This window comes from Mus caroli, chromosome 7 (assembly GCF_900094665.2).
Source record: "Mus caroli chromosome 7, CAROLI_EIJ_v1.1, whole genome shotgun sequence".
Taxonomy (NCBI): domain Eukaryota; kingdom Metazoa; phylum Chordata; class Mammalia; order Rodentia; family Muridae; genus Mus; species Mus caroli.
In genome coordinates, this window is record NC_034576.1 from 129,336,873 (window position 1) to 129,356,849 (window position 19,977).

Consider the following 19,977-nt stretch of genomic DNA (forward strand, 5'->3'; position numbering starts at 1 on the left):
GAACTCAGAAATCTGTCTGCCTCTGCCTCCCAAGTGCTGGGATTAAAGGCGTGCGCCACTACCCTTCTTGGTTCTTTAGGCTTTATCCATACTTATTTATACAAATACATTTGTACTTTAAAGATTAAGGCCCCCAGATGATAAAGAAAGTTATGTAGTTGTCTTTCTGAGTTTGGGTACTTCATTTAATATTATACTTTCCAGACCCACCCATATTTCTACAAATGTCACAGCTTAATTTTCCTTACATCTGAATAGCACTCCAGAATGTATCTATATTACATGTTTGTTATCCATCATCAGTTGATGGGTGTCTAAGCTGCCTCAGTTTCTCTGCTGCTCTGAGCACAGAACACTAAGCTCAGAAGACCAAGTGGCGCTGTGGTAGAGTATTTATCATGTGCACAGGCCCAGGAGGAGTGGAGCTCACTCATATGGTAGTTAGAGTTTTCATTTTTGAGAAATTTCCATATTGATTTCCATAATTCTGTATTAGTTTGGGCTTCCACCAGGAGTAAATAAGAGTTCCTCTTTCCCCACATCCTCATCAGTGTTTGTTTGTTGTTAGATTTCTTCATGACAGCCATTTTGACTAGGGTGAGGCACAATGTAAGGTTAAGTAGTTTTAATTTACATTTCTCTGAGGACTGGGGAGATTGCACACTTTTAAAAATACTTATTGACCATTTGTTGTATTTTTTCTTCTGAGAAATATCTATTTCATGTTTTCCTTTTTCTCTTTCTGGTGGATGTAGTCCTGTCTTGCCTGGGATTTACTCTGTAGAGCAGCTGGCCTCAAACTCAGAGATCCCCCTGCCTCTGCTTCCCAAGTGCTGGGCTAGTGTCAGCACAGCTGGCCTAGAGCTGTATGGTGAAGTGTATTTCCCATGTTTTCCTGTAACACTTTGAGTATTAAAGACTTTGACCTACTTTGAGTTGATTTTTCTTCCGGGTTAGAGACATCACTCATTTTATCTTTCTGCAGTTGGACACCCAGCCCTGCAAGCACAAGGTGCTAAGTGTTCTTTCCACTGCACGTTTTTGGACACTTATGTCAAAAAGAAAGTGGCCAGTTCAGTCACTGTTAATATATTCAGACCTAGTGTGTTGTTTCTAGGAAGCCAATACAGAAGAAGACTGCTGTGTAAGGCCAACCTGGGCCAATCAAGAGCCTATCTTAAACAAAAACCAAACACACAGAGAGTGAAAGAGACACAGACATACACTCATTTAAAAGCTTTCTCATATATGTTCATGAAGTCGTACAGTCATCTCTACCATCTCAACCCAGAACATGAAACATTAAAGAACTTGACAACAACCCCCCCCACCCCCCCGCAGCCTCGCTCTCCTCCTGCTCCTTGGCAGTTACTCATCCACACTTCATCTCTTCAGGCTTACCTGTCTGGGGGCTGGGGACGCAGTTCAGTGATAGACAACTGAAATACAAGCCTGAGGCACTACATTTGATTCCACCACCACACACATACACATTTACTTATTCTGGACACGTCACTCAAATGAAATTCCACATCTGAGACTTTGCACCTGGTTGCTCCCCCTCCCCCCCACCCCCGGCTGTTTTCAGGGTCTGTCTGCACTGTAGTTTGCCTTAGGGGTACCTCATGCCTGTTTCCACCCCCATTTGCAGGTCTTATAGGCTGCCGTGCTCTTTCTATAATAACTAATGTTGTTTGTCAGCCATTTCTATTTCATGGTTAAAGAAATGTCTGCCTGGGCGGGCAGGTAGTTTAGTGGGAGAGTGCTTGTTGAAAACATAAATAAATGGCTGGGCGTGATGCCACATGCCTTTAATCCCAGAACTCTGGAGGCAGAGGCAAAGAGATATTCATGAGTTCGAGGCCAGCCTGGTATATGGAGTGAGTTCTAGGACAGCCAGGGGTACGTAGAGAAACTTTGTCTCAAAACAAAACGAAACCAACAAACAAACAAAGAAAAACCCAACAAAACAACACCCCCCCCCCTAAATAATATGAACTGAGGGGCAAAGCTTTGTAATAGAATGCATCAGTTTGATCCCTGCACTGCGAAAATTATTGTTATTTTTGATTTTGAAAAATATATTTATTTATAAAACTTTGAATGTTTAAAAATTACTATGTGTGTACGATGGGGAGCGGGGAACACATGGGGAGGGCAGAAGACAACCTTGACCTTTGACCTTTATGTGGGCTCTGTGGGTGGAGCTCGGACTGTCAGGCTAACACCTCAAGTCCTTTTAGTCACTGAGCCATCTTATGGGCCCAGTGATTTTTTTTTTTTAAAGAAAAGAAATAAAAAAAGAATCCCCCCAAAAGTTGTCTTTTTAAAGTTGTTATTGAGTTGTCTTTGTGTCCTGAGTTCTTTTTCTTTTTCTTTTTTTTAAGAAACAAAATTAACCAAATGGTAGTGGTGCATGCACACCAGTAACCCCAGAGGCAAGCAGATCTCAGATCTCAGATCTCTGAGTTCGAGGCCAGCCTGGTCTACAGAGTGAGTTCCAGGGCACCGAGGGCTACACAGAGAAACCCTGTCTTGGGAAAAAATGTGAAAAAAGAAAAGGAGGAGGAGGAGGGGGGGGAGGAGGAGGAGGAGGAGGAGGAGGAGGAGGAGAAAGGAAGGAAGGGAAAAGGAAAGGAAAGGAAGAAAAGAAAAAAGAAAAGAAAGGAAAGGAAAAGAAAAGAAAAGAAAAAAGAAAAGAAAAGAAAAGAAAAGAAAAGAGAAAAGAAAAGAAATTAGCTTTGAAGCCTGCAGCTCTGTGGCTTGCTCCAGGCTCTCTTTCCTGCATGCATCCTTTTGTCACCCACAATCTTCCTGTGTGGTTCAAGCAGGGACGCTTTAGGGATGCTTCCTGAGCAACCCTCTATCTGGCTTGTTTGTTTGTTTGTTTGTTGTTTTAGATAATATAATTACAGCACTTCTCCCCTCCCCCCTTACGCCCCCCCCCCCCCCCCCCCCCCCCCCCCCTCCCCCCCCCCCCCCCTCCTCCCTCCCTTCTATCAGGCTTTGAAGAGTCTTCCGGGGCCTGGTATGAGAGCGGAGGTTGCCTAGCTGAAGTGGCAGTAATTTAACCGCCTTGCTGTCTGCTCTTGGATGATGTGAAAATGCAAGTAGGCACAGGAAATGTATCTAACCTGCTTATACTTCCTCTCTGAACAGAGAGGTTTCACAACCCGGACAGGAGCGCACCCCTCCTTCCACCCCCACCCAGTGTCATCAGCCTGGCAGCCCTGAGAAAGTTATACTGGAAGGGGCCCCATGCAAGAGAAGCCACCATTTCCCTCTTCCTCCCGGGTCTAGGTTGCCAGCAAATCTTAAGAGCTCTCTGAGATCGAGTCCGGACCCACAGGTCCCTCCTAAGCGCAGATGAGTTTCCGGATTGCGGGCCCCAGACTTTTGCTACTGGGACTCCAGCTGTTTGGTAGGAAATCCAGGAGGGATGGGAAAGGGACATTGTCTGTGACAGGGGAAACCAGAAGGCTCTGTAGAGCCAAAGAAGACGAGGAGACTCCAGGGGATGGACGGTATAGGTGATGTGGGACCCAGGAATCCCGGCGAGAGAAGAGGGAACCTACACAAACTTGAAGCATGATATCGAAGGGCGTGGAAGGAAGAGAGGGTGGGAGGTGGAGTGAGCCTTCACGTGTTTAGGTAGATGGTTGGAAGGACTCAGGATGGGAGGAGAAGGCTGGGTTAGGTTTCTACTCCACCTCCTTTGTATTATGTCTGCTTGGGAGTTTTGGACACCTGAAGGGAGGTGAAGAGGGTACCCTCATCTCTGATATCCAGGATACAAGGCGCTAAGTCTTTCTGTAAGGAAAGTTGGACCAGAAAAGGACAGTTTAGAGGCTGCAGAGGGCACTCTAGCTGCCTAAGATGGGGGAGGGGGCGGTGTTGGATTTTAAAAGGTTAGGAGATACCTGTGTCTGGTGGGTAGAGTTGGGAAACTTAAGTCACCTGCTGGGTTCTGGGTATGGTGACTCCATGAGGCTGGTCACTTCTCAGGTGCTGGGATGCAAGGTGCCCAGAGAAGCGCAGTCAGTGTGGCAGCCATGGGGCCTCAGGGCAGACTCTTTTGGTCCCTGCCTGGGAACTTGGTCATTCTATGCCTGGAGGCCCGCTCCCTGGCTTCTTTCTCATGGTCCTCCGCCTTCTTACCCTTCCTTCTTTCCCAATAGGTCCAAGGGGAAGTTGAGTCCTCTGGGTCTGGGAGGAGTTACCCTGGGAGACAGACTGTGTCGTCTCCTAGTCTCTAGTCCAGGCCTCAGAGGGAAAGTCCTGGCGCCACCCATCTGTGCTTGGGTGTAGGCAGCCTCAGAGCATGATTGGGTTTGGAGGAACAGGCCCCAGAAGCAGCACTAGTCTCTGTGTGTGTGGGGTCCAGATAGGGAGCAGCTGATTGCTTTTCTCCCCACAGCCAAGGCCTGGAGCTACAACCTGGACACACGGCCTACGCAGAGCTTCTTGGCACAAGCTGGAAGACATTTTGGGTACCAGGTCTTGCAGGTTGGAGATGGGTGAGCTATTATTCTTTCAACTATCCTCCAGCAGCAGGGTATGCAGGGCCCCACATCTGCCCAGGGGTTGGGGTGGGGACTGTCCCATGTCAGGGGTTGGCCTCCCTTCTGCGAGTGTCTGCTAGGTGGAATCTATGAAACAGGAGCAAGGCTCTCTCTAGTACCATAGAGTGAGGGTGATGGGTCCTAAGCCACACGAGTGTCTGAGGACCATCTCCTCTCTGCTTCCCAGTTCAAAGCCTAGCTAAGCACATAGTAGGACAGGCTTGGGCATTGATGGCTTTGTTGTTGTTGGTGGTGGTGCTGCTGTTTGAATACCAGGTCTATGTGTGTTAGGCAGGCTCTCCATTGAGCTGCATCATGGTTTGTGTTCTTTGGTTGGAGACAGGGCCTCTGTAGATCAGTTTGCTTCTACATTTGCTGTAGCTGAGCAGAGCCTTGAACTTCTGACCCCCCTATCCTCTACTTCTGAGGTGCTGGGGTCACAAGCAGATGCCACCAGACCTGGTTTCTTTTTTATTTTCTTTTTGAGACAGGATCTTATTAAATTCCCACAGGTAGCTTGGGGCTACTGTCCTCCTGCCTCTGGCTGTCTCTGAGTAGCAGAGGTGACAGGCCTATGTCACCAACACCTAGTCACAAATAGCTTTTGAACTGATGGCTAACTCAAGGTGCCCACCTAACAGACACTCTTTGGGCCTTGAATTTTTCTAGTATGCAAATGAAATGAAGCTTTAACTTCTAGAATTATGTTATTTGGCTATTAGGAAATAGGGGCCACTCCAGAGCTCACCTGGAGAGTAAGAGCTGTATTGCCGTGGCAGCAAGTTTTAAGCATACAGTTGTTATTGTTGTTGTTGGGCTGCGTGTTTATGTGAATGCTCTCGTGCACATGTGGAAGTTAGGACAACCTGCTGGAGTCAGTTCTCTCCTTCTACTGCTTAGGAGAGCAAATCTGACTCAGGTTCTCAAGCCTGTTAAGCGACCGACAACGAGCCTAGCATCACTTTGAAGTGCTTGTTAAGATACATGGCCCCGTGATAGATATGGGTCCATCCAATTAGACCAGCACCATTTGTTAAAGATGCTTTCTTTTTTCCATTGTATGGTTTTGGACCTTAGTGGGAGAAGATTCATTTAGGCCTATAACGACTGGATAGCCCAGGGTGGGGTGGTACCCAAAGGGGGTCTTCCCCTTCTCTGAGGATAAAGGGAGGGGGTAATGGGGAGTGGGACTTGTAAAGATGAGACTGGGAGGAGAGGAGGGAGGGGAGGTGAAATTGGGATATAAAATGAATTAGAAAAAAAAGATACATAGCCAGGTGGTGGTGGTGTACACCTTTAATTCCAGCACTTGGGAGGCAGAGGCAGGAAGATCTCTGAGTTTGAAGCCAACCTGGGCTCCAGAGTGAGTTTCAGGGCAGCCAGGGTTACATAGAGAAACCCGGTCTCAGGGGAAAAAAACCTTAATGGATTGTGGGGCACAATTTTAATCCCAGCACTTGGAAAGGAGAAGGAAGCTGGATCATTCTGTGAGTTTGAGGCTAGCCTGGTCTACATAGCAAGTTCTAGGACAGCCAAGGCTACCTGTATAGTGAGACCATGTCTCAAAGAAAGGGGGAAAAGAAAGAAAAGAAGGAATGGGTAGGAAATAAGAAAAGAGGAACTAGGTGGGCAAAGTCCTGGGCAGGTTCATTTCAAGTGAGATTTTCCCATCAGGGTTGTCGTGGGAGCTCCAGGTGAGGGGGACAACACAGGAGGCCTCTATCACTGCCGTCCAAGCAGTGAGTTCTGCCAGCCAGTCAGCCTACATGGTGAGTATGGAGGGAAGGTGAGGGGACGTGCCTTCCCAGGAAACCTGAGGCTGACCCCAACACGCCTGACTACCTGAGTCCTTCCATCCTGCCTTTCCTGTGCCTACAGGTTCTAACCATACCTCCAAATACTTGGGAATGACTCTGGCAACAGACGCCGCCAAGGGAAGCCTTTTGGTAAGAATTTTGTATGATGGCATCAGAGCCCATGGAGCTGAACTACACAGATGAACTACACAGTACCAGTAGAGATGTTGAAAAGGGGTGGGAGGAGGAGCCAGATGTTGGGGTACTGACCTGCAATCCCAGCACAGGGATAGCGGAGACAGCCTGGACTGCACAGTTACAAACCAGCCTGGGCTGTATAATGAGACCCTGTCTCAGAAATAAAAAAATCTGACAAACTGTTAGTAGCGTCCGAGAGTTGACTGAACTGCTACTTACTAAGAACGGACAAGTCTATAGTCTTTTCTCACATAGTCTGGATATACATAGCTGGTACATAGCTGAGGTTGTCCTTGAACTCTTGATGTCGCTGCCTCTAACTGAGCTGTATACAGGCCGCTTATGTTTATTTTTAATTTTATAATAGTTGCTTTTTTTTTTCTCCCCCTGAGACAAGGTTTCTCTGTGTAGCCCTGGCTGTCCTGGAACTCTCTCTGTAGACCAGGCTGGTCTCACACTCAGAGATTCACTTGCTTCAGCCTCCCCAGTGCTGGGATCACAGGCATGTACGTGCCTCTAAGCATCATGGGATGCAGTGCTTAATTGTCACTTCTTTACTTATCTACTGTCACAGATCAGGCATTGTGCTGAATTCCATGGGACAAGGCTGTAAGAGGCAAAGATGTACAAAGGACAAAAGCCCTGTCTATAAATATGCTGCCTGACAGCACAGAGCAGTCATAAATGCAAGGAGTAGTACTGCATATTCTGGAAGAGTGAGGTTTGATTTGTTGAATGCAGGATGTGTGGTTGGGAGGGGCAAGTCCTTAGAAATGTGGGGCGATGTCCATCTGTACCCAGAACACACGATGAACTACGAAGGGTTAGATGCCATTCCAAAGATGTGAGCATCCATTGTTATAGAACGCTAGCTGCCTTAGAGGCAAAAATGCCTTGCTTTGAAAACCCTTTGGAAGTGAGAGAGGGGACAGGACTCTGGAGGCTCTTATTCTCTGCTGATAAAGCCTGTAAGACACAAAGCACAAGGAAGCCTTGCCTTTCCCTCTTTTCCTCTCTTCAGGCCTGTGACCCTGGACTGTCGCGGACATGTGATCAGAACACTTACCTCAGTGGCCTCTGCTACCTCTTCCCCCAGAGTCTGGAGGGACCTATGTTACAAAATCGTCCTGCCTATCAGGGTGAGGAATTGGAGACCCAGTGGGTAAAAATACCTTTGAGAAGCTGGTTTCCACAGGAGCCAGCACAACAGGCTAAGCTTTTATCAGTCAGACTGGTTTGCATGTCATCTCTGCAGAATGTATGAAAGGCAAAGTCGACCTGGTGTTTCTGTTCGATGGATCACAGAGCTTGGATAGAAAGGACTTTGAAAAAATCCTGGAATTCATGAAGGATGTGATGAGGAAGCTCAGCAACACTTCCTACCAGGTACCAGAGTGCACCCAGACATCAGGACCCTAAGTCACAGACCCAAGATGTCCACCTGGACTGGCTTGGGCCGTTACGTGGATTATGAGATGTGTCTTCAGAAAGCGTGGTTGTGGCTGCGCCTGTAACTCTGGCAGCATCGAGAGCCAGGAGTTAAACTCGGCCCAGTTCTCTGGAGCTGTTTCTGTGTCTGTCTCCATCGTCTGTCTCTGCTGTCTTTGTAGATGGGCTTCCTTTCCTCATTAGAGTTCAATGGGTAGAAAACTAAATTTTCATGATAAAGTTCCAAAAGGCCGCTTCAGCTACCTCCTTCTACAAAGCCCCAGTTCTAAAGAGATTCTGGCTGGCCCAGCATCAGTTGGGTGGCTGTCTGGTCGAGCTAACCCTGTCCAGTGTAGGGGGTTTTCTTCACAGACATAGTTACTGGGAGCTATCCTTACTGGTGAGTTAAGTGGGCCTAGAAACCAGGAGCCCAGCACACGTCTCTAGATAAGAAAGCAGAGGTTTCTTTAATTTTGTTTCTACTACATCTGTTTATATTTATCTGAGGCAGGGAAGTGGAGTTGGGTTACTTGGGGCTGCAGAAGAAGCAGAGCCTGGTGTTGGGAAGTTATCTGAATGGGCAGTGCTTGCCCAGCAATCACAAGGTCCTGGCGCCACAGCTGTGGGGGAAGCAGAGCCTGGAGCCGATGGTGAGAAGGGATGTCTTTCTTTCCTAGTTTGCAGCCGTCCAGTTCTCCACAGACTGCAGAACAGAATTTACTTTCTTGGACTACGTTAAGCAGGACAAGAACCCCGATGTTCTGCTAGGCAGCGTGCAGCCCATGTTCTTGCTGACCAATACCTTTCGTGCCATCAACTATGTGGTGTAAGTTCCCTTTTGAGGAAAGACTTGCCCGAGTCTAGGTGTTTGTTTGATGTGAGCTAGGTCTTTCAGCGGTGGAAGACAGGAAGTTACTGGGCAGGAGCAGACTGTGGCATTTGATTGTATAAAGTCAAGAGGAGAGCAGCATGTGATTGGCCCACACCTTATAATGCAGCTTGGGGAGGCCTCTGAAGGAGAATTTTGAGTGTTATAGGTTGAGGCTAGCCTGGGCTATATAGTAAAACCCTGTCCTTTCCCAACCATCGTCCTCTAAATCAGGGGATCAGAATGATGGCTTAGCAGTTAAAAGGACCCAGAGTTTGGATCCCAACACTCATGTAACAAGTATCCAGGATACACTTGTAACCCCAGTTTTGGAGGAGATAGAGACAGGAGGATCACTGAGACTTGCTGGTTTCCAGTCTAGGTAAGAACACATGAGCCCCGGGATCAAGGAGAGATCCTGTTGTGAAATACACAGAGAGCGATAGCGATAGCAATAGCTGAAGACACAATGTGTCTCTCTATGGCCTGCACTGGAGGATAGTGGAAGACACAATGTGTCTCCTTATGGCCTGCACTGGAGTGCGCAGGGATGTTTACACACATGCACACACAGAGAAATCTTTAGAAATTTTCCCTAAACCTACCTTGAGCCAGGCATGAGGGTGCCTCCTCCTAATCTTCCTGCCTCAATCTCCCAAGTTCTAGGATTGCAGGTGTGCACCACTATATCCAGCTGGAGAGGGATCCTGCTGATCAGACTTCTTAGGTGTGAGGACCTGAGCCACACAGACCCCGAGGAAACTTTCCATCACAAACATCTTAGATCATCAATTTATAAAGAGACAGGTTGCTTGGGCATGTAGTTTGGGCAGCATACGTGTGCTAGTGAGATTGGATCTCGGGGCCCCATGGTGCTAGCAAGCATGCTAGGGGCCCTGTGGTGCTAGAAAGCTTGCTCCCACCAAGCTCCCACCCTTGCCTCAGTTTTGGAAACGTCAGTCCATGATCATCCAGGCTCTACTGCTATGGATTATTGTGGTCCATCATGGACCACAGGAAGGTATGGCAGAGGTGACCCAGAAGTCAAGGAGAAAAAGGAGGAAGAAGGCATGGTCCCCTTCAATGACTTCAAGAGCTCTCACTAAGTTCCAGTTCCTGAAAGTCCCATCAGCTGCTGACAGTGCCACTCAGGAGACTAAGCCTTGGTGGACACTTATGAGCCAACTTTAGCATATTTGGAATGTTCAAGAAGAGCCAGATGTGGTGGCACATGAGTCTAATGTCAGCATTCAGGAGGCAGAGGCAGAGGCAGAGGCAGAGGCAGAGGCAGAGGCAGAGGCAGAGGCAGAGGCAGAGGCAGAGGCAGAGGCAGAGGCAGAGGCAGAGGCAGANGGCAGAGGCAGAGGCAGAGGCAGAGGCAGAGGCAGAGGCAGAGGCAGAGGCAGAGGCAGAGGCAGAGGCAGAGGCGAGGCAGAGGCAGAGGCAGAAACCTACATAATGCAGCCCTGTATTGCTTTTGTAGAGGACAGAAGTTTTGTTCCCAGCACCCGTGCTGGGCAGCCTGTACCTCCAGCTCCAGGAGATCTAGTGCCTTCTTTCTGCCCCTGCACATGCATGTACCCAGCATGTATCCATGTGCACACGCTCCCACAGAGACACATGTGAATACACATAATTTAACTAAAAAAAGAAACAGCCAAAACCCCAACCCAAAATCTTGAAGGAAGAAAAGGGAACCAGGCCAACTCTGTGGCTGGAGAGAATAATGGAGAGGTGACACTGCAGAAGGTGTGGTGAGAGGCATGGTGGTAGAGTCCAGATGACTGAGAACTGAGGGGACCCAGCAGATGTGGTGAGAGGCATGGTGGTAGGGGATCAGATGAGTGAGGTCTGAGGGTCTGTAGTGAGGCCTTGGCTTCCCCAGAATAAGTCATAGGGCGTTCTGAGCACAGCAGCCATGGTCTGACTTACGTTTATTTGTGTTTTGCCTTATTTTTTGAGATATAGTCTTATTCTTTTAGTTCAGGCTAGCCCCTAACTCACAATACTCCTGCCTTAACTTTCCGAGTCCTGGGATCAAAGACATATTATACCTTTGTGCCCAGTTCTGATTTATGTTTTTAAAAGATTCCTCTTGGGTTGAGTGTCATGGCACATGCTGGCACTCTAGAGGTGGAAGCAGGTGGGTCTTTGGGAGTTCGAGGCCAATCTAGTTTACATAATGAGTTCTAGACCAGCCAGGGCTATATAGACCCTGTCTTGAAAATAGATAAATAAAAAAGAAAGGCAAAGATTCTTCTGCTGTAGCAGAAGACGCGGTGGGGGGAGAAGACGCTGCTGATAAATTGCTTGCTTGGGAAAAGTAACTCCAAGCTTCTGTGACCACAAAGTCCTTTCCCCAGTGGAATTTCATATAGACAAACACCTGTAGCTGACTAACTTGTGGTTGTCATGTGAAACCCAGAGTCACCCTACCTCAAACTTCCCCATTGCTACAAGTAGATTCTGGGACACACCAGAGCAGAGTGAAGCCCACCAGTCTAGAGGGAGAGGGTGGTCAAGGGGTGAGGTGGGAGTGGGCTAGGAGAAGACCAGAAGGCTTGGAACACCTGCCTGGTAAATTGGAGAGAGGCTTTTGAGTGATTGGGTGGCCAATGGTTCAGTGAGCAGTGGGGAGGGGCCTTGGGCTCTGCTGTGGGAGGCATCTCACGTCCCCTCTCCTTGGACTCAGGGCACACGTGTTCAAAGAAGAGTCTGGTGCCAGGCCAGATGCTACCAAGGTGCTTGTCATCATTACAGACGGGGAGGCAAGTGATAAAGGCGACATCAGCGCGGCCCACGACATAACCCGCTACATCATCGGGGTATGGCGCCCAGACCCGTGTGGTCTCACCTCTTCTTCTGAGGCCTAAGCTCCCTCCTCGCCGTGCTAAGATCTTCTGGCTGATAGAAAACTAGTCAGAGATTTTGGGGTGCTGCAGCCCTCCCATCTCCCCCCTCACAGATTGGCAAGCATTTTGTGTCCGTACAAAAGCAGAAGACGCTCCACATATTTGCCTCAGAACCTGTAGAGGAATTTGTCAAGATTCTGGACACCTTCGAGAAGCTGAAGGATCTTTTTACTGACCTGCAGAGGAAGATTTATGCTATTGAAGGTGAGTCTCAGACCCTGGCAGCGAGTGGGGAGTGGGGTCTGGGTAGAAGGCTCACCAGTCCTTCACTAACTGTAGGCTTCACATTACAGAAGATAGGCAACAGGGCAGGAGCCAGATGCGAAGAGTGCCCACAGGCCCTCTTTCCTGACCTAGAATACAAAGAGGTTTTGGATAAAGTCAGCAGACAGAGGACTGATAAGGGAGGGGACATTTCCCTAGGCAGCCAAGTGTGCAGGATCCATAGGGAAGTCCCCTGTGCCAGGCCATAGCCTTGGCGACCAACTCGGTGGAAGATACATTGTGGTGCGCAGGGTAGGTAGACCAGGTCAAGGACCTTTGCTGCATCTCGCTTGCTATGAAACCTCTTCCTGCTCTGTTGTTCACTTTACTCTTGTCTGTTAACTGAGAACAACAAGGACCGGTCGTGGTGGTACATGTCTTTAGTCCTGGCACTCAGGAAGCAGAGGCAAGAGGATCTTTGTGAGTTCAAGATCAGCCTGATCCACAGAGTTCCAGAACAGACAGGACTACATAGAGAGACCCTGTCACCCCCACAAAAGATAAAAGACAAGACCAAGATTCATGGATGTAAAACTTAGCTGCTGTGTTAGTCTCCGTGGCCTCTGTAACAAAGCACCAAAGGCTGGTTGTCCTAAAATAACCTTGTCTCTGTTGCTGAGATGCAACCCTATGGCCAAGGCTGCTTACAGATTGAAGGCTTATTTGGTCTTTGGTTCCCTCAACTGTAGAACTCTTAAAATATACATACTATTTTATTTACTCTTTGAGAATTTCATACATATGTAAAATTCTATTTTATTTTGGCTCTGGCTGTTCTAGAACTCACTCTGTAGACCAGGCTGGCCTCAAACTCACAGAGATCCTCCTGCCTCTGCCTCCCGAGTGCTGGGATTAAGGGTGTGCACTGTCACTCCAGACTCAATATACAGTGTATTTTAATTATTTTCCCACTCTCACCCTCTAACTCCTTCCAGAACGCCCCCCACCCCCCACATGCCTCCTCCCAATGTCTAGCCCCCAATTAAAAAAAAACAATGAATAGTCTGAGAACACTTATCACTGCCTGTATTCGTGTAGATGTGGGGCCATCTGCCGGAGTCAGATCCCTGAAATGCAGTGACTGTGACACTCAGGTTTATGCTTTCTACCTTGTTCAAAGGTCAAGTTGTTGTGCCTTTTGCTCACTGTTCACCCAAATATCTCCTTTCTTATTTTTCCTTGGGTCTCCTTTGTCCCTCAGGCACAAGCAAACAGGACCTGACATCCTTTAATATGGAGCTCTCCTCCAGCGGGATCAGCGCAGACCTCAGCAAGGTGCACAGCGATGAGCTGAGGGGTGCTGAGGGATCTAACTGACTCCAGCTGGCTCGGGATAACACTCACCCTAGTCCTCTCCTTCCCTGAGCAGGGCCATGCAGTTGTGGGAGCTGTTGGGGCTAAGGATTGGGCCGGGGGCTTTCTGGACCTGCGTGAAGACCTGCAGGGTGCCACGTTTGTTGGGCAGGAACCGCTGACCTCAGATGTGAGAGGGGGTTACCTGGGTGAGCACTTTGCCTTTCTGCTGGGTTTTTGTTGTTGTTATTGTTTGTTTGTATTTCTGGTTGGAGAGGCCAGAGAGTAGCTCAAACCTGTTTTCAAAATAATAGTGGATTCTCTCCCATTCTCTCTTTCTCTCTCAGGAGGGGTAGGTCTGAGTCTTTCCTAGTCCAGGCTGGCTAGGAACGCACGGCAATCTTTTTATCGTAGCTTCCCACATGCTAGATTACAGGTGTGAACTTTTTTGTTTTTTTTTTTTATTAGACAAGCTGTTTTGTATTCTAGACCAGCTTGTATGAGCATGCCACAGGGAATGTGTGGAGGTCAGAGGTCGTCTTGCGAGTGTCTGCTTTTCTTCCTACCATGTGTGTTCATTTTTGATGGTCAGGGATCAAACTCAGACCATCTACTCCGGTGGCAATAGCCGTTGCCTGCTGAGCCTTCTCAACAGCCCAGTTTTGTTTAATTTCAAGGATTCTTTTCATCTAGGCATGGCGATGATGGCTCGGGCCTGTAATCTCAGCATTTGGGAGGTTGAGGCAGGAAGATTGTGAATTCAGAGGACATTATGGCCTAAATAGAGAGATTCTGTCTTCAAAGGAAGGGGAGGGTGGGGGGATTGGAATGACAGGTCAGAGTTTAACTGTTTTGTTGCTCATGCCCAGGACCTGAGTTCAGGTCCCAGCATCCACACTGGGCAGCTGCACAACCACCTGTAATGTAACCCCAGCTCCAGGAACTCTCTTCTGGCCTCACACACACACACACACACACACACAGAATAAAAAAAAAATCAGCCAAGTGGTAGGAGCACACACCTTTAATCCCAGCACTTGGGAGGCAGAGGTGGGCCAATCTCTGAGTTCAAGGCCAACTTGGTCTACAAAGTGAGTTCCAGGACAGCCAGGGCTACACAGAGAAACCCTGTCTCAAAAAACCAAAACCAACCAAACAAAAGTCATGCTAGGCACCGAGAAAAAGAAGCACGTCTGTCTGTCTGTCTGTCTGGTCACAGGTGCCAGCGTCAGTCTGTTCATACCCTGTTGAGGTCTCACCCTGTGCTGTTCTAGGCTTCTGGGCCACCTGAGGTGCTCTTCCCAGGCCGCCATGGGGCCTCACCCTGAGGCTCCTTCAGCTCACTCCCTGCAGTCTGCCTTTTGTGTTTCTTACTTGACCTTAGCTCTCACTAGTGGGAAGCTAAGCACTGTGTGCTTTTCTGATTCTCAGAACCACTTCCGAGCAGCTGGTACTGTCCCTGTCTGTCTCTGTCTCTGTCTGTCTATCTCTCTCTCTTTGTTGTTATTGTTTAGATTATGCACAGGCTGAGAGGGGGCATGGGATGATTTTCTCCAGGCCATTAGCTAGAGAGTCAGAACACTGAGATTTGAGCCATGTCTCAGACTCTCCTCAGGTGTGTGCCTCACAGGTACATGAACTGAACAGGGGTGAGGTGCAGTCTCTCCCGGCTCTTTGCCTCTGATTTGCTTGTTTTCAGTTGCTCTGCAAAAAGAATAAGAATCTTGAACCATATTTACTTGTGTGTGTGTCACACACACACACACACACACACACACACATACACACACGTTGTGGGGGTAGAGACCAAAATTCCCAACCTGAACTCACTATGTAGACCAGGCTGGCCTTAAACTGAAAGATATACCTGCTTCTGCCTCCCGAGTGCTGTGGTTAAAGAGCTTGGAACCATATTTACTTTGCGTTATTCATTGTGGCAACACCTGGAGCAGCAGCTGGGGGCATGTGATGTCTTCTTCCTGCCAAGCTTATCAAGTGACCTTGGCCACAGCAGTGGCTTAGAGGTCACCATAGCCTGTTTGTTCTGGTCTTGTCACCTACAGGTACCTCTGCCTATGCAGTGGTCAGGGGAGCTGGCTGACAGTGTAGGCCAGGCTTGTTTCTCCTGGGGAGCTCTTCTGCCTTCAGAGCCACAGTAGCTTGGGCCACCAGAAAGTACGAGACATGAGAATCATCTTCCGGTGGCTGTGGCTGTCATGTAGCATTGCTTGTGTAACTTTCAAAGCCTTGGTTTTGGTTTCAGCTCTGGGAAGGATGGGGGCTTCTTTTTAAATTTTCGGTGCCATCTTGGTGGAAAGATTTTTGTTTCTGAGATTTATATATATTTTATTATATGTGTATAGTTTTGTCTGCATGTATTCCTGTGTACCACATGCATGCAGTACCCTTGAAAACCAGGAGAGGGAGACATATACCCTGGAATTGTGAGTCACTATAGGTACTGGGACTAGAATCTAGGTTCTCTGGCGGGAGAGGGTGGGGATAAGCCAGTGTTCTTAACTTCTGAGCCAGTTCTTCAGCCTTAAAAAGGGTTTTGAGCTAACTTGTTTAAAATGGAAGTTTCTCAAGTGTCCTCCCTTCCCTTTCTTTTCATGTGAGTGGCTGGCGTGGGACTGGTGGATCCCCTGCTTTGGCCCTGGAGTACGAACATTTATCAGCTCTTTGTTTTTAGTGTGCACATCAACTCTGCAGGGCTTTCTCTGTGCAACCCTGGCTGTCCTGGAACTTCCTCTGTGGACCAGGCTGGCCTTGAACTCAGAGATCTGCCTGCCGCTGCCTCCTGAGCGCTGGGATTAAAGGCCTGCACCTCCATGCCCAGCTCTTTGCCCTCTTCTTCTGAGCATATTGTATAAATTACTTATCTTGTTGCTAAGGCAATAGATCTGAAAAGGTAGCAAAAGGAAGGACGGAAGGACGGAAGGGCTTAATTTTAGCTTAGAGTTTAGGAAGGGGCACAGCACACGGTGGTGGAGCCATGGAGGCAGGAGTTGGAGGTCTCTATTCATCTGTAGGTTGATTACTGTTTTTATCTGTCCAGGAGCTCAGCATGAAACAATATTGCCCACGTTCAGGGCTTGTTCCCCCTCTTTGGTTGTTTAACTATAAGGTTGGAGAAATGACTTGGTGATTTAGAACACTGGCTACTCTTGCAGAGGACAGGGGTTTGATTCCCAGCATCCACATGGTGGCCCACAGCCATCTGTAACACCAATTTCAAGGGATCTGAGACCCTCTGCTGGTCTCCATGGTTGCTAAGGACGCATATGGGACACATGTATATGCAGGTAAAACGCTCATGTACATGAAACAAAATCAACCACATCTCAGCAGATCTACTGTGTCCGAAGCAGATAGATGGCTGGCTGCTTCCGGGGTGAGCATGTTGTTCACACTTGAACAGTGCTGGGGCGGCAGTGCATATGGCCGCCCCACAGGTAAAATGTCATCTGGCTATTTCCATGCATCGTGGTTGTGAGCTCAGTGTCTTGGGTTCTCTTTCTTCCAGCAGCCTTTGCACTTCTAACTCCAGATGCCTCCCCTGTTCTATCAGGTTACACTGTGGCCTGGCTGACCTCCTGGAGCTCCAGACCCCTGCTGGCAGCAGGAGCCCCACGGTACCAGCATGTGGGACAAGTACTGCTTTTCCAAGCCCCAGAGGCTGGAGGACGTTGGAACCAGACCCAGAAGATAGAAGGGACTCAGGTGAGAGTGGCATGAGTAGATTGCTGTGTCCTGCAAACACGGTACGTGTGTAGAATGAGTCATGTTTGCTGCTCAGAGCAGTCTGGGGGGTAAATGCCATTTCCTAACTCTGTCATAAGCCTCGGAGGCTCCAGGGGCCCAATGTGTCTCAGTTCACATGAGCTCAGGACTTGATCCTGCATTTGAGGTGGTGGGGGAGGTGGACACGGTACAGCTGCAGGATTGGAGAGGACCTGTGCCTCTCGCTGGCCCTGTGGACTCTTCCTCAGATGTCTTGCTGTCCTCACAGATCGGATCTTACTTTGGTGGGGCACTATGTAGCGTTGACCTGGACCAAGATGGCGAGGCAGAGCTGCTGCTGATTGGAGCACCCCTGTTCTTTGGGGAGCAGAGAGGAGGCCGAGTGTTCACTTACCAGAGAAGACAGGTGAGAACTGGGACCCCAGCAGTGAGGCAGAGCAGGGTGAAGGTGTGAAGTCCTGCTCAGGTCTGGGCTATTCTGAAGGGCTCTTCTCCTCCACTATGCCAACCACACTTACAACAAACAGCAGCTTATAGATGTGGTCTATTGTGCAAGACTGGGTACCAAGCATCCGTACACACAGCCTCATTTTGTTGTTTGACCATCTGCTAAGCATCTACAATTCTTATGTTACACATGGGAGCACAAGGCTAAGGAGACTCCTGTCATGCTTCCGTGCCACCAGGGCAAGCAGACAAAAACAAACTGTGCTGTACCTAGCCCAGGTCAGCCTGACAGAATTGATGCCTTGAGGGGCCTGGCCACACATTTCTTTTGTGCTCTTTAGTGTATTTACCACAATGCCACATTCTGGGGAAGTTTGCTGTGGTTGAGAGGTTAATGTGTGTCTCCTTCCCAGTCGCTGTTTGAAATGGTCTCAGAGCTACAGGGTGACCCTGGCTACCCGCTTGGTCGGTTTGGAGCCGCCATAACTGCCCTGACAGACATCAATGGGGATAGGCTGACTGATGTGGCTGTGGGAGCCCCTCTGGAGGAGCAGGGGGCTGTGTATATCTTCAATGGGAAGCCTGGTGGGCTCAGTCCCCAGCCAAGCCAGGTAAGGTACTCTGCCTGTTCATCAAACTGGGATCCCACACACCCTGAAGCCCCCAAACTTAAGTCTGAGCCTGACTTCCTGTACTTGGCCTCTCCTGGCTTACCATCCATTTCTCTCTTGCACCCAGCGTATACAAGGAAGCCAGGTGTTCCCAGGAATCCGGTGGTTTGGCCGCTCCATCCATGGGGTGAAGGACCTTGGAGGGGACAGGCTGGCAGATGTGGCTGTAGGAGCTGAGGGTCAGGTGATTGTGCTGAGGTAAGATGGGTTTCCTGATTCGCCTGACATCACACGTCTCTTCCTTCAAGGAGTCCCTGGGGCTCGCCTTCCTTCTGGGTCTCCATGTCTTATCCCAGGCTCAGCAGCTGCTACTCAGAGGCCCAGATGGGATTTGCACCCAAGTCTCTTTCATTGTATGATGTTAAAATCTGCTGGCTCGGGCTCTTGGGACCTAAGTTTCTCCGTTTTTTGAAGTGGCAGTGACATTTCCTGCTTTGTTAGTGACATGGTATAGGGAATTAATATTATCACATAGTATGCCTTTAAAAATTATGTTTATGTGTGTGTGTGTTTACTTTCATGCACATCCCACACTGTGTGGGGGAATCACAGCTCTTGGAAGTCAGTTCCCTCCTTCCATCCCGTGGGTCTCAGGGATTGAATTCAAATTGTCAGGCGTGGACGCAAGCTCCTTTATCCTCTGAGCCATTTTGCTGGTCCTTTTAGTTTTTGTGGCAGTTCTGGGGATGGAACCCAGAACCCTGTGCAGTGTAAGAAGGCTCTGTCACTGCACGGCGCCCTCCGCCCCGTCACCTACTATGTGGTTGGTGGTTGGTTGGTTGGTTTTATTCAGGAGATTGTGTTTTGTCTTTTTTAGACAGGGTCACAATTTAGCACAGGCTAGCCTAGAGTTCAGTATGGTAGCCCAGACTGGTCTTGAGGCCAAGATCTTCCTTCCTCCACCTCCTCGCCTGGATTGTAGGATTGTACTACCGTGCCCAGCACATGCTGTGCCTTGAATTCAGGGTCAAACACTGGGTGGGCCCTGAGTGTGTGTGAGGGTATGGATGATGAGAACTTAGATCGGCCGTTAGACCACTGAGTGCTACAAGGAGGTGAGCAGACTCCGGTGGGATAGCATCAGAGGCAGTTCATTGCAGGCAGAGCCTCTCTGAAGGGCTGGGGTTGGAGCTGAGAACTGAGAGATGGGGATGTGTCAGGCTGGCAGAAGCCTAGGTTAAGAGCTTTACGGAAAGCCCAGCATGTACCAAGGCCATTAAGAAAGGTGGAAGGCTGACAGGAAAAGAGGGCAAGTGTGGCCGGTATGTGGTTGCCCCAGGGCAGTGTGGTAAGATTGAGACAGGCAATGCATCATGGGTAATAAAAGGCTTGAAGTATATTTTGATTATTATATGGCATGATCTGCTCTACATAGTGATTTTCAGGTCAGCCAGGGGTGACAGAGTAAAACTTTGTTTCAAGAAAAAAAAATCACATGGCGATATGCACATGTCTCTAAGCTCATTTCCCAATACCATAAAACACAGTGTAGAAGTCCCTCCTCCCCCGTATCGTGTGGCATAACTAGGTCTCTTGCTCCCTCTTAGGGCCTCATTATCCCAGGCTGTGGTCTTTTGTCTTAGGCTTACCAGTACTGGGATTATAGGTGTGCGCCCACCCTGGTTTCTCTTGTTCACTCTCTCATCGAGAACATATCTATCTATCTATCTATCTATCTATCTATCTATCTATCTATCTATCTATCATCTATCTATCTATCTATCATCTATCTATCATCTATTTATCTATCTACCTATCTATCTATCTATCTATCTATCTATCTATCTATCTATC

At 48.6% G+C, this 19,977-nt stretch overlaps 1 protein-coding gene across 4 annotated transcripts in view; it reads left to right on the forward strand.

Moving 5' to 3' along the window:
• Positions 1-3,120: 3,120 nt before the first annotated feature.
• Itgal (integrin subunit alpha L) overlaps positions 3,121-19,977 on the forward strand; it is a 38,191-nt gene continuing 21,334 nt past the window's right edge. For all 4 annotated transcript variants that reach the window (XM_021169190.2, XM_021169192.2, XM_021169191.2 and 1 more), the window contains exons 1-15: positions 3,121-3,421; positions 4,418-4,517; positions 6,237-6,331; positions 6,441-6,508; positions 7,578-7,695; positions 7,812-7,942; positions 8,662-8,810; positions 11,545-11,677; positions 11,818-11,968; positions 13,230-13,303; positions 13,398-13,530; positions 16,893-17,044; positions 17,334-17,471; positions 17,926-18,123; positions 18,251-18,381. In XM_021169190.2, coding sequence (XP_021024849.1) covers positions 3,367-3,421; positions 4,418-4,517; positions 6,237-6,331; positions 6,441-6,508; positions 7,578-7,695; positions 7,812-7,942; positions 8,662-8,810; positions 11,545-11,677; positions 11,818-11,968; positions 13,230-13,303; positions 13,398-13,530; positions 16,893-17,044; positions 17,334-17,471; positions 17,926-18,123; positions 18,251-18,381 — 1,826 coding nt within the window. In that variant the 5' untranslated portion in view covers positions 3,121-3,366. The remainder of the gene's footprint in view (positions 3,422-4,417; positions 4,518-6,236; positions 6,332-6,440; positions 6,509-7,577; positions 7,696-7,811; positions 7,943-8,661; positions 8,811-11,544; positions 11,678-11,817; positions 11,969-13,229; positions 13,304-13,397; positions 13,531-16,892; positions 17,045-17,333; positions 17,472-17,925; positions 18,124-18,250; positions 18,382-19,977) is intronic.